Source organism: Engystomops pustulosus, chromosome 4, assembly GCF_040894005.1.
Source record: "Engystomops pustulosus chromosome 4, aEngPut4.maternal, whole genome shotgun sequence".
Taxonomy (NCBI): Eukaryota; Metazoa; Chordata; class Amphibia; order Anura; family Leptodactylidae; genus Engystomops; species Engystomops pustulosus.
Window position 1 is genome coordinate 13,062,967 of NC_092414.1, and position 12,843 is coordinate 13,075,809.

The 12,843-nt window shown below is 42.3% G+C and overlaps 1 protein-coding gene across 1 annotated transcript in view; it reads left to right on the forward strand.

Annotated features, from left to right (window-relative positions):
• Positions 1-6,533, forward strand: part of CHRM2 (cholinergic receptor muscarinic 2) — a 144,717-nt gene extending 138,184 nt beyond the window's left edge. The window contains exon 2 of the mRNA XM_072145172.1: positions 706-6,533. Coding sequence (XP_072001273.1) covers positions 759-2,177 — 1,419 coding nt within the window. The 5' untranslated portion in view covers positions 706-758 and the 3' untranslated portion in view covers positions 2,178-6,533. The remainder of the gene's footprint in view (positions 1-705) is intronic.
• The last annotated feature ends 6,310 nt before the right edge of the window (positions 6,534-12,843 follow it).

Genomic DNA, 12,843 nt, shown 5'->3' on the forward strand with positions numbered 1-12,843 from the left:
CCAAGTAAGACCATCCTCACCTCTCCTTTGTGCCTTACCAGTCCAACGTTACCTTTCCTGCACGACCACTCCTCTGTTCTCCCACATGCCAGGCCAATACTTATTCACTTCTCTTAGGTGCCAAGCCTTCCCTTTCCTCATCTCTCCTATGTGCCAGGCAGGGCCGGATTAATGGAGGGGCTCATGGGGCTCGAGCCCCTGGGCCCACACCACTTTCACTTTTTAAGGAGCCCCCACCAGTTGGCAGCCTACATACTACAGGGGGCTGGCAGGCTACATATTACAGGGGAATGGCAGGCTACCTACTACAGGGGGCTGGCAGGCTACATACTTCCAAAAACATTGTTGGAATGGCCCCCACCAGTTTGCGCCCTGGGGCCCCCACCACCCTTAATCCAGCCCTGGTGCCAGGCCTTTCAATCCTCAGCTTTTCCATGTGCCAGGCCATTCCATCCTCAGCTTTTCCATGTGCCAGGCCATTTCATCCTCACAACGCAGAGTACTAACCACTACACGATCATGGCTGGTGGCCATTCCATCCTCAGTGGAGCCATGTTTTAGGATCTAGCATGTTATAATCAAAAAATACCCTAGATACTACTAGCTTTTTCATAGAGTTTTATGGAAATTATCTGTTTCAAGATGTGTATGTGATAAATGTTTAATATATGGCTCTCATCTAACCCTTGTTCTTCTTCTCCACAGGTGTAAATGGTAACTAGGAAGTAGTCAACCTAGAGTTGACCTGAGACGCAGCCATGAATAACACTAGCTTCGCCAATGTGTCCACAGACAACAGGACCATGATGGGGAGTCCCTACAAGACGGTGGAGGTTGTGTTCATTGTCATTGTGGCTGGATCCCTTAGCCTAGTGACCATTATTGGAAATATCCTGGTAATGGTCTCTATAAAAGTTAACCGACATCTACAGACTGTCAACAATTATTTCCTCTTCAGCTTGGCATGTGCTGATTTAATTATCGGGGTCTTTTCCATGAACCTCTACACTTTGTACACTGTGATTGGTTACTGGCCGTTGGGGCCAGTGGTGTGTGACCTGTGGCTGGCTCTAGACTACGTTGTCAGCAATGCATCAGTCATGAACCTCCTCATCATCAGCTTTGATCGATATTTCTGCGTAACAAAACCGCTGACCTATCCAGTGAGAAGAACCACCAAAATGGCTGGCATGATGATAGCTGCGGCTTGGGTGCTATCATTTATCCTGTGGGCACCAGCTATTCTCTTTTGGCAATTCATTGTCGGTGGGCGAACTGTTAAGGAAGGAGAATGCTACATCCAGTTCTTCTCCAATGCAGCCGTCACATTCGGCACGGCTATTGCAGCCTTCTACTTGCCGGTTATTATCATGACCATATTATATTGGCAAATATCTCGGGCCAGTAAGAGTAGAATAAAGAAAGACAAGAAGGAACCAACCACCAACCAAGATCCAATATCTCCCAGCAACGTCCAAGGGAAAATAGTCAAACCAAACAACAACAACCTATCGGCCGTAGAAGATGGCTTGGACCACAGCAAAATCCAGAACGGCAAAGCCTCTAGAGATTCTGTCACTGAAAATTGTGTCCTAACAGAAGGAGAGGAGAAGGAGATCTCCAACGACTCCACCTCCGTAAGCGTGGTAGGTTCCAATGCAAAGGAAGATGGATGTGCCAAAGATGTTCCTCAAGCTTCAGGATCACAAATCATCCCAAAAGTCGAGAACTCCAAGTTGGCCTGTATAAGAATCGTTACAAAATCCCAAAAAGGCGACTGTGGATCTACGAGTGGCACCACCATCGAGATCGTCCCCGGAACGAACGGTCGGAATGGAGAAGACAAACAGAACATCGTAGCTCGGAAAATTGTCAAGATGACAAAGCAGCCAGCCAAAAAGAAAATCCCACCCTCCAGAGAAAAGAAAGTGACGAGGACTATCTTGGCTATTCTTCTAGCCTTCATTATAACCTGGACACCTTATAACGTCATGGTTTTAATCAACACTTTTTGTGACGTATGCGTGCCCAACACCGTGTGGACAATTGGCTATTGGCTTTGTTACATCAATAGTACCATCAACCCTGCTTGTTACGCCCTGTGCAACACCACCTTTAAGAAAACTTTCAAACACCTTCTCATGTGCCAGTATAAAAACATTGGCTCGGCAAGGTAAAAAGAAGAAAAAAAATTAAAAAAAAAAAGGTGGAGCTGCCATTGAGAAAAAAAAAATTTATGCCATAGCACTTTACACTTATGGAATGTGCAATCTAGGATTCTTATTCGGCACAGACCTGTGGATCACCTCCACCCACTGCACTTATATATTCATTCATGGGGCCGGGTACGGTCTGTGTAGACGGACCAGATGGCTGCTCTTTGATTAAAAAAAAAAAAAACACAAAACGAGAAAAAAAAAAAAACACTTCAAAGGGCTTTAAGGGTCCACTTATTTTCCACGTCTGTATTATTAACATAACATATTTTTATGTGTTCTTTTTCGAGAGTCCGTAGAAGAACTCGTTCTACGGACGCAATCTTCCCGAGATCTCACCCTGTCGGACTGAACAAATACAAATCACTTTCTAAGGCTTTTGGGATATGAAAAGAAAAAAACAAAAACATCAAAAACTCACCCTTTGACTTTTCCGTGATCTAAGACATTGGGAATACAAAGACACCTCAAGTTCACCTTTATCCTAGCGTGAAAACTGGCTCTTCTGTGTCTTCTAGTGACTGTATCGAAAAAATCATGTAACTCAAGTTTTTTGCCCTTTTTTGGGTCTACGTTAGAGCTTCCTGATAAAAAAAAAAACATTCAAAAATACCTAGCCAAGCAAATAATATATATATAAGATGTTTTGTGTTCATGGCACAGATAAGAATCCTTGTCGTAGCCCCGAGTCGCTGCCGATCCTCATTCCAACCGGTAGGGGATGATGTTCAGCATCGACCGGTCTTACGTGAGGTCCATAGTCCATTCTTCATGAAAAATGAAAAAGAAAAAAAAATCCTAATAATAATTGATATATTCCGATGTGAAATGACTTACTCATCCACGTTTACTGATCGTACAAGTTGTGGCGTTACGAAGTGGATTTTTTTCAAGGAGATTGTAGCACAGCTGACGTTCATATAAGCATGGGCATATCCACCAAAGGGACAGCACTGTGTGTAGGAGGAACTTTTTTCACAAAAATTTCCAAAAAATATCTAGGTTTTTTTTCTCCCTAAAGTTGGCACCGCTAACCGGATTGTCTGTATTTTGCTAGTAATTTCTAGTATTGCTCAAATTTAAGTGCATTACCCTATTAAAGGGATCCATCTCCAGTTAGGAACCTTGGAGAGTCACCAGGGCTCGGCCATCCTGGAAAATATCGGTTTGTTTTGGTGTAAATTCCGGGTTGGTTGATCCCTTTTGTGGTGTTGACGAGACTGCACCAGTGATGACCAATCAGAGATGAGTAGTTTGGACACATGACACTATAGCTCGTTTTCCACTGTATAGTACAAGGGTGTCATACTGATTTTCACCACAGTTAAGAGTTAAGCAAGCTGTTTAGTTGTTACCCTCATACTGTATTACTATTACCATCAGCCCTTTGAGGGACACTGCAGAGCTGAATATATTTTTAAATAACCCCAGACACCGGCATGGCCAATACCCATACAGTAGCCAATACTCACAGTGCCCCACAGTTGCCAATAGTCACAAAGTCCTACCAAAAGGCAGTGTTCCCCACAGTAGCCAATAGTGATAGCGCCGTCCCCTTGGGAGCCAATAGTCACAGTGCCCCACAGAAGCCAATAGTTATATTGCCCTATAGTATCCAATAATCAGAGTGCCTGCTTCACAGTAGCCAATAGTGAGAGCGCCTGCCCATCGGTAGCCAATAGTCACAATGCCCCACAGTAGCCAATAGTTATATTGCCCTACAATATCCAATAATCAGAGTGCCTGCTTCACAGTGGCCAATATTCACAATGCCCCATAGTTGCCAATAGTCACAAAGTCCTACTAAAAGGCAGTGCTCCCCACAGTAGCCAATAGTGATAGCGCCGTCCCCTTGGGAGTCAATAGTCACAGTGCCCCACAGAAGCCAATAGTTATATTGCCCTTAGGTATCCAATAATCAGAATACCTGCTTCACAGTAGCCAATAGTGAGAGTGCCTGCCTATCGGTAGCCAATAGTCACAATGCCCCACAGTAGCCAATAGTTATATTGCCCTACAATATCCAATAATCAGAGTGCCTGCTTCACAGTGGCCAATATTCACAATGCCCCACAGTTGCCAATAGTCACAAAGTCCTACCAAAAGGCAGTGTTCCCCACAGTAGCCAATAGTGATAGCGCCGTCCCTTGGGAGCCAATAGTCACAGTGCCCCCCAGAAGCAAATAGTTATATTGCCCTTAGGTATCCAGTAATCAGAGTACCTGCTTCACAGTAGCCAATAGTGAGAGTGCCTGCCCATCGGTAGCCAATAGTCACAGTGCCCCACAGTAGACAATAGTTATATTGCCCTACAATATCCAATAATCAGAGTGCCTGCTTCACAGTAGCCAATACTCAAATTGCCCCATAGTTGCCAATAGTCACAAATCCCTACCAACAGTAGCTAATAGAGTGCCTGACTGTCGGTAGCCAATAGTCACTTTACCCCACAGTAGCCAATATTTATATTGCCCTACAATATCTACTAATCAGAGTGCCTGCTTCACAGTAGCCAATACTCACAATGCCCCACAGTTGCCAATAGTCACAAAGCCCTACCAATAGTAGCCAATAGTGAGAGTGCCTGACCGCCAGTAACCAATAGTCACAGTGCCCCAAAGAAGCCAATAGTTATATTGCCCTACAATATCCAATAATCAGAGCGCCTGCCTCACAGTAGGCAATAGTCACAATCTTTTCTGTAGTCCCCTTCCTAATGTGCCCACTTTTCTGTAGATCCCTCTACAGAAAATGCCACAGAAAAGGGGGCATTATATGGAGTGGGCTGCAGAAAACGGGGCATTAAAATATCCCTCAAATTCTCCCTCATTTATAATGGCCTTGTCTGTAGCCCCCGGTATATAATTGGTCTTCTGCAGAAGAGTAGTGTCACATGTCCATACTGGTCAGCTCTGATTGGTCTTCTGCAGAACAGTAGTGTCACATGTCCATACTGCTCAGCTCTGATTGGTCTTCTGCAGAAGAGTAGTGTCACATGTCCATACTGCTCAGCTCTGATTGGTCTTCTGCAGAACAGTAGTGTCACATGTCCATACTGCTCAGCTCTGATTGGTCTTCTGCAGAACAGTAGTGTCACATGTCCATACTGCTCAGCTCTGATTGGTCTTCTGCAGAAGAGTAGTGTCACATGTCCATACTGGTCAGCTCTGGTTGGTCTTCTGAAGAAGAACAGTGTCACATGTCTAAACAGCTCAACCCTTATTGGTCTTCCGAATAAGAAGATACTTACTTCCTGCAGTGGGAAACCAATCACATGGTGCCAGATCCGAGTTAATCCGAGCCAACCAGGTACCACAAAGTGGATTTTTAACTATGGTGCCCCCGGTGCCTTAGGTTGATGTACTGTACATGTACCAATACCATTAGAGTATTAAAATAAAGGTATAATAAAAAAGTATCATGCAAAGCTGTGAGATAAAAATATAGTTACCTATCATTAAAAGGGATTGTTCATTATTTTGCAAAAAAATTAAAAAACATTACTTTTGTGTCTTTGAATGGCGCTCCATTTCAGCACTGACCCCATTTCTGGCCTCCACTGGACTGGAAGTGGCAATTCATCTGATGAATTCTAAAGCAAAGCACTGGCCTCAATGGTGACCATGCACATGTGATCGCTGAGGCTAGTGATTGGCTGAAGAAGTCATGTGACATCAAATGGGTGGTCACTTAGGGTTTCTTAGGCCCACCAGATACAAATTGGGTTGTCTACGGTTAAACCTATAAAACCCATTATTGCTTTTGAAAATGGGCCAGTCCGACTCTAAACACTAGAATGGGATGATTATTTTTTAAAAATGGTGGACAACCCCTTTAAAAAATAGAACTTTTTTGTGGATTATCCTCTACAGCCTAAGAAACACAGTCTTCCCACCTTGGCTTGAAAAACTAAAGCTGTGATCTGATAGGTTGCTGTGAATACCAATCAGTGATCAGTTGCTATGGCTACAACTCCTCCCCTCTTTTTTCAAAAGTAACTTGTAAACAACTGTCAGAACGATAAAGGCAAAGTCAACAGTGTTATACTTCAATGTAACCCGAAATGTTATCAATATTACAATCTTTTATTGTATAATTGTAAGACGTGCTATGAGGAGGGGGCGGGGGACTTCCTTGTAATATTCTACGGATTGAAGTAATGTAAAAAAAGAAATCTCTAAGCAATATGACTATTTGTCTTTTTGGAATTTTTTTTTTTTTCATGTATGTACTACTGAAAAAAATTATTACGAAATGTTGAAATGTGTAAAGCTTGCACTTGACAAGATGATAAATATAAAGGACAATTCAGCACGTGCCGTCGTTCTCGTCAATATGGTAAAGTTAAAGTCGCAGGTTGACGCAAACGTTGATCTCGTTATTCCACGATGGTAGGAAAATTTGTTGTTGTCATGAGCTCACAGCAACAGAAAATGTTCTTTTAGTATAAGACCAGTAATGATCTTTTCTTCTGTTAAAATAAAGTTAAAGTTGCAGGTTGACGCAGAATTTGATCTACGCAGGAGAAGGCTACGTATTTCCCTATAGTACAAAAATTAGTGGGCATGGTCAAAATGTTTACAACTTTCTCCTACATTGAAAGCCACAACCACCGCTGTAACAAAAAATTAGCACAATGGAAAAACTTTTTATCAGTTGATTAAAATTGCAGGTTGTCATAAATTTACCTCTAACTCGGCAGAAGGCCAACACTAACGCTGGGACTTAAACATGGCCTTTGAAAAATTGACAATAAGGTTCAAATCGCAGGTTGCCGTAAACTTTACTCTAATTATTTACCCACGTTTGAAGGGGTTATCCACTTGGTCGAAAAATTTTTGAATTTACATTTTCCCACATACGGTTGCACTAACTTTGCATCCCCGTCTGTATCAGTACAGGGCATCAAGATGAATGAAAAATAAAATTGCAGGTTGACGCAAACTTTGCCTGAGGAAAAGGTTGTCTATGCAAAATAGCAGTTAAGTTAAAATCGCAAGTTGACGCAAATTCTACTTTGTTTCGCATTTACCTATAGAAAAAGTCGGAAATTGTAACTTTTTCCAACATAGCAGAGGCACATTAAAGGAGCATTCTTATCTTAAAGGGGTTATCAACAACTATTGACCTAAAGCTCACTTCTAGATTAAATGTGGCCTAAGACCACGGCTACGACTGCATGTTGACATTTTATAATGTAATTCTAGAGTTAAAGTTGCAGGTTGACGCAAACTTTTCACCACCTTAAGAGGCTACAGCTTTATCATGGATGAAATTGCCGCAAAGCTGACGCAAGGTTTAAAACTTATCGACATCATTGTAGGGTCCAACGAGACTATGGTGGACTCTAGCCAACCACAAATCAGGTGAATGGCCTGAGCAGTGGAGTTGTCTAGTCAACAAATGTTCTTCCATACAATTCCAGGTGGTATCATGGTCACGGTGGTGCCCACCACCTTCCACAAGAGGTTTTCTTTAATTGTACAACCCCTTTAAGATAAGAATGCTCCTTTAATGTTTCAGCCATTACACTAAACCAAGTTGGATGCTGAAGTCATCCTAAATTCGAGTAATTTTGAAGGCTCCAGGTATGACAAGCAGAGTTAAAGCAGCTCAGAAGCCTTTCATCTTTCTCCTTGAGTTTCTTGGGCACAAGTCAAGTGGTGCGTCTCTCTATATCAAACGCTCTTCTCCTTGAAGAAACACCTTTAACTGGAAAAATATTGTTTGAACTCCAGCCAGGAAGTCTGAGCATCGACATTCACAATTATTCTGCATCTTACTCATGGGTTTTTCAGATGTTTTAACATGAACTCAACCACAAGTCAAAAGCTTTCGAGACCTCCCGGAATATTACTGGAGTTCAAAGCGCTCGAAGCGAAGCTGCCAGTAAATTGTCGAGCCCGGTTATTATATCTGAGGAAAGCTTTGAGGCTGAAAATTAAGAAAATGATCCACTTCGGTAGCCTTATACACCCTCTTCTAAGTATTCTATGGGTGGTATAGGCTTGGATTGTCCTAGTAGTCCTTCTCATCTTGATGACCACCATGTAAGATTGTGTAACTCATAGTATTTATATTGTTGTTCTCCTCCTTTGTGGTCTGGGGCAGTGATGAGCTTAAAGGGTTCAGGATAGGCAATCCATATCCAATTTGTGTGGTTGTGGACCAACACCCTTCCAGTGCATCGGTAGTCAACACATACTATGTGGTCACCACATACTGGGCAGAATCATCTCCTTCTCAAACTCCTTCAACTGTGTAGTGCCAGAACGGTTGCCGTTGTCCAGTACAGGGATTGATCAGATATCTTGAGGAAACACAATCATTGATCAGATATCTTGAGGAAACACAATCACAATGTAGCCCCTTTAATGTTAACATCCCTAGTAGTAGGCTGTGATAGGTCCATATCTTTATATCTATGGTTCTACGATGGTAGGAGGGTTAATTTTGGTGTCTATGGTGGTGCTGGGCATTAATGGGTTATTATGAGAATACATAACTGCTTTGGGTAGTACTGGGATTCATTTCAATATTTATGGTGACAGTAAAGGGCTTCACGTAATCCTTAATACTGGACAGTTAAAGCTGAAACCTAGGGTCCAGAGGTCGCCTACTTATCCAGGCCTCAAAGAAAGGTCATATCGATGGATTAGGGTTCTGTCTTTCTCATAAACATATCATAGAAATGAATGCGGACAGCATATGGAGAACTGTGCAGATGTAACAACATGGCTGCACAGCTCTCTCTAGGATCGAAAAAAATGAGTCAAAAACTGTGCCTGATCATTAAAGTAACAAATGAGGCAATCTGCAAAGGTAACTTCTGAGCTGGTGGCCACGTTGCTGTGCAAGGTTAGAGGGAACAGAGTTTATGCTTAAAGGGTCACTCACACCAATCAGCGGTGGCAGCCCACAAAATCAGATGCACCCAAAAAGTCCAACTTGGGGCCAACTGCTTCCATCTCTGGGTGCTCTGTTTATGTTGCGACAAGCAGCTAGGACAGTGTAAAGCTCTCTCAACTACTGATGGCCCATCCTCAATTAGTTAGTCCTGGCCAACCCTATTAAGGTAGACCCTTAAAATTAACAGACAAATCCTCACCCAGTGCCTCTTCTGCTTTGCCTTTAAAACTCAACTATTGGCCAAACTTTATTATTCTTATGTCTTATTCACAGTACAAAAAAGGCCTCAAAATTCTTATTCTCCCGATAATCTTCCAGTCGGTGGCCCTACTTATTCACAAGCTGGAGAGTAGGACCGCCCACTGGACTCCAGAACTAAGAACATCAAGATAGCAAAGTACATTAATTGCTTGGGAGTGGTAGGCACCAGAGGAAAAATTTCAACTTTTCCTGCATCAATAGAGGATGTTAAAGGAGTCAGATATCAGATTTGGTGGAAAGTTCTTCTTCGAAAGGTTCTCAGAGGTATCCTGGATGATGCCCTGTGAGAAAGAAAGTTTACTAACTCTGCTCTGGCTCATAGTCCCAGCACTGAGGAGGTCTCTTATTAATCGGGACCAGGGATCACATGACCAAGTGACGTCTCCAGACACTAATGAGGCCACCGACTGGTCATAGCAGGTCCCACAACCCCAGCAATTTCAGTTGAGTCATCATTGCTGATGCATCAAACACCACCATGGTGCAGGAACCGATAGCTAGAGAGGGGAAACTAGAATGTCCTTTTTTTATTTAGACCTGCCCCAACCCCAAGCAGGTTTTTCTAGATTCCTTCGATACCTTCTATATCTAAACTTTATTGCTCTAAGTTAGAAAATTTTAAGAATTGTATTAAGAATTAACCAGCAAAGAATATGGTACCTTAAAATTACATGATGTAAGAAGATGGACATTTCCTTTAAGACTAAAAGCCTCCGATATGCAAGGTGGAGTTTGACACTAAGGGGTTACTTTACAATTTACTGATCCTAATCTGGAAACATAAGAGTCATTGAGGGCAATTACCGTCCTTGCCTTGAATGTCACCTAAATAATCCCATAATGTCCCCCGAGCAGCTGTGTGGAGCTCCCATCCTTGAAGTCTCATATGTCAGGTTTTATGAGCTTTTTCAATCACATCAGCGAGAGGTCAGGCACTCACCGGTTGGGTAAGGAGACCCCTTGCCATCCAGGTTAATTGAAACGCTACATCTTTAAATTACAACCTAATCTCTGCAGTTCTCGGCTTCTATTTTCTAAGAAGTTCTCCCGTTTCTCGGCAGCACTTTACGAGACTAATAAATCACCTGCAATCTTCTATCGCCCACATTTAGATGATATTTGCCACCTGAATAGTAAAGATCTGAGGATGGGATCTCCTTCACGTGGTGTCCTGTCCGCATCGATCAATGTCCGCTTACTTGTAAAATCTCCACCAGGCGCCAAGGTCTTGTACGTCAGCTCTTCTCATCCATCATGGAAAGACGCCTGCCAGTAGGCCTACTCGTAATGAAGTGCCAATGATAACTCTTTATAGGAGAATTTTACTCAACGTTTCAGCACATGGTCGTGGACATGTTTGTCTTGATCCTGATTAAAAAATTACTTGGAGTCCCATATTGGTGTAAACCCTTTATCTACAACCTGGACCATAGAGTACCACCAAAGTGGAGAAGACTGAAGAGTGTTGGGGGTCCACCGATGTAGGTTCCCATGCAGTCTCCGGCTACTCTGGATTTCAGTAGACTCCCAATACATTTCTTCTTGGTTTTCTTTAAGTTGCAACAATTGGCAGGGGCAGTTTTCCTTTAAGAACCCCCAAATACCACCCCAAACTCATAGAAGACAATATACACCTAAAGTTTACAAAGATGTCACATGACAGCTATTCCTCAATGATCAATGTTTGATCTTGTCATTCATGTAGATGTTCTCAATAGACCCTAGATCTCCAACATCTTCCAACATCTACCATCTGAGAAGCATTGAGATGTCACCATAGATATTAGATGGTCCATCAAAGCATTGAGATGTCACCATAGATATTAGATGGTCCATCAAAGCATTGAGATGTCACCATAGATATTAGATGGTCCATCAAAGCATTGGCATGTCACCATAGATATTAGATGGTCCATCAAAGCATTGGGATGTCACCATAGATATTAGATGGTCCATCAAAGCATTGGGATGTCACCATAGATATTAGATGGTCCATCAAAGCATTGAGATGTCACCATAGATATTAGATGGTCCATTAAAGCATTGAGATGCCACCATAGATATTAGATGGTCCATCATGCCATAAAGTCCTGAGAACCATGTAGCTTTTGATATAAAATGGGCCTTGCCAAAGAACCAGAACAATTCAAAGTTGTTATTGCATTTAGAAGATGCATTGTTGGAAATCCTATTATGGAATAGTGGAATATTATATAGAGGTCCCTCATCTGAGACCCTCATCTTGTAGACCAACCCGAAAGCAACTACAAATAGCCTTCTCACGCTCTTTCTCTCTTCATGGAGGACCCAACACACCTGCACATTATATTAACAGCTCATTGCATTCTATATGTATGATGTAATTCTTCTCTTCTCCAGTGGGGGCAGTGTGGGGAAATGAAATACTTGTATCAGCGATCACCGATGATCAGAGCTTTTCAAAATCCTGTGATCTTCTGGAGACAATTCGAGCAAAAAGTCCTTCAAGTTATGTACTCATAGGACCTCAGAGTCCAAAGTTATAAGAACTCATAACCTTGTTCAGGTTTTTGGAAATCATTGGTTGCATTTTGAGATGTCAAATCTTTACACCAAACAACGTAATAAGATACAATGGTTGGGTGGTTTGACTCTCCTTACCCTCATCCATCAGTGGAAGACACATTGGGCAAACATTGTGGCCTAATAATCTGAGAAAGTAGTTGATTTCACTACAGCGCCACCACAGGAGAAGTGAGGCATTACATGATGCCCATCAAAATCAATGCGTTGTTTATGTAATGGGTGGTAGTGCCGGATCCTCCAAAGACAGTAAGTCATACACTGTATATACATATATATGTTATCCAATTGTCCAAAGTTGGCAGGAATTTTTTTCTCCTCTCATTTACGTTTTCTTAGCCTCAGGCGGAGATTTACAGAACGTTTTCATCGCTCCTCGCTGTACGTCATCTAATTTTGCGGAATGTAATAAATTAAGACCGTGTCATAACATTACAAACATTAGTGAGTGATTAGGGAGATTTTCGGAGAAGAGTCTATTCCTGGATTCTAGACATAGAGATGATTCATGTCATGTTTCTCGCTGCTTATACTTTTTCTAGCTTCTTACTATAAATTGCTTATTTAAAAGGAAGGATTAATAAATCTTAAAGAGGACCTGACCATTATACGCTCATGACTCTTGTTCGTGTCACTTCGGAGAGCTCTTCGCCCTCTAGAGGACTCAGTAATGATTGTCCATTCATTTGAGTTAGCACCACGTAATACCGTTTTTGTCCTGTAGTGGCCACTGTGGGGCACCCTACTCTGAGGATCACAGATAAGCGATCACCTGATCACCATTGGATATTCTGTTTGACATTTCAATATAGGCTTAGCCCAATACTCTACGTACAGGAAGTTCTTGATAAGGTTCTGGATGAGCAAGCAAAGGTGAGGAGCAACCATTGGTGTC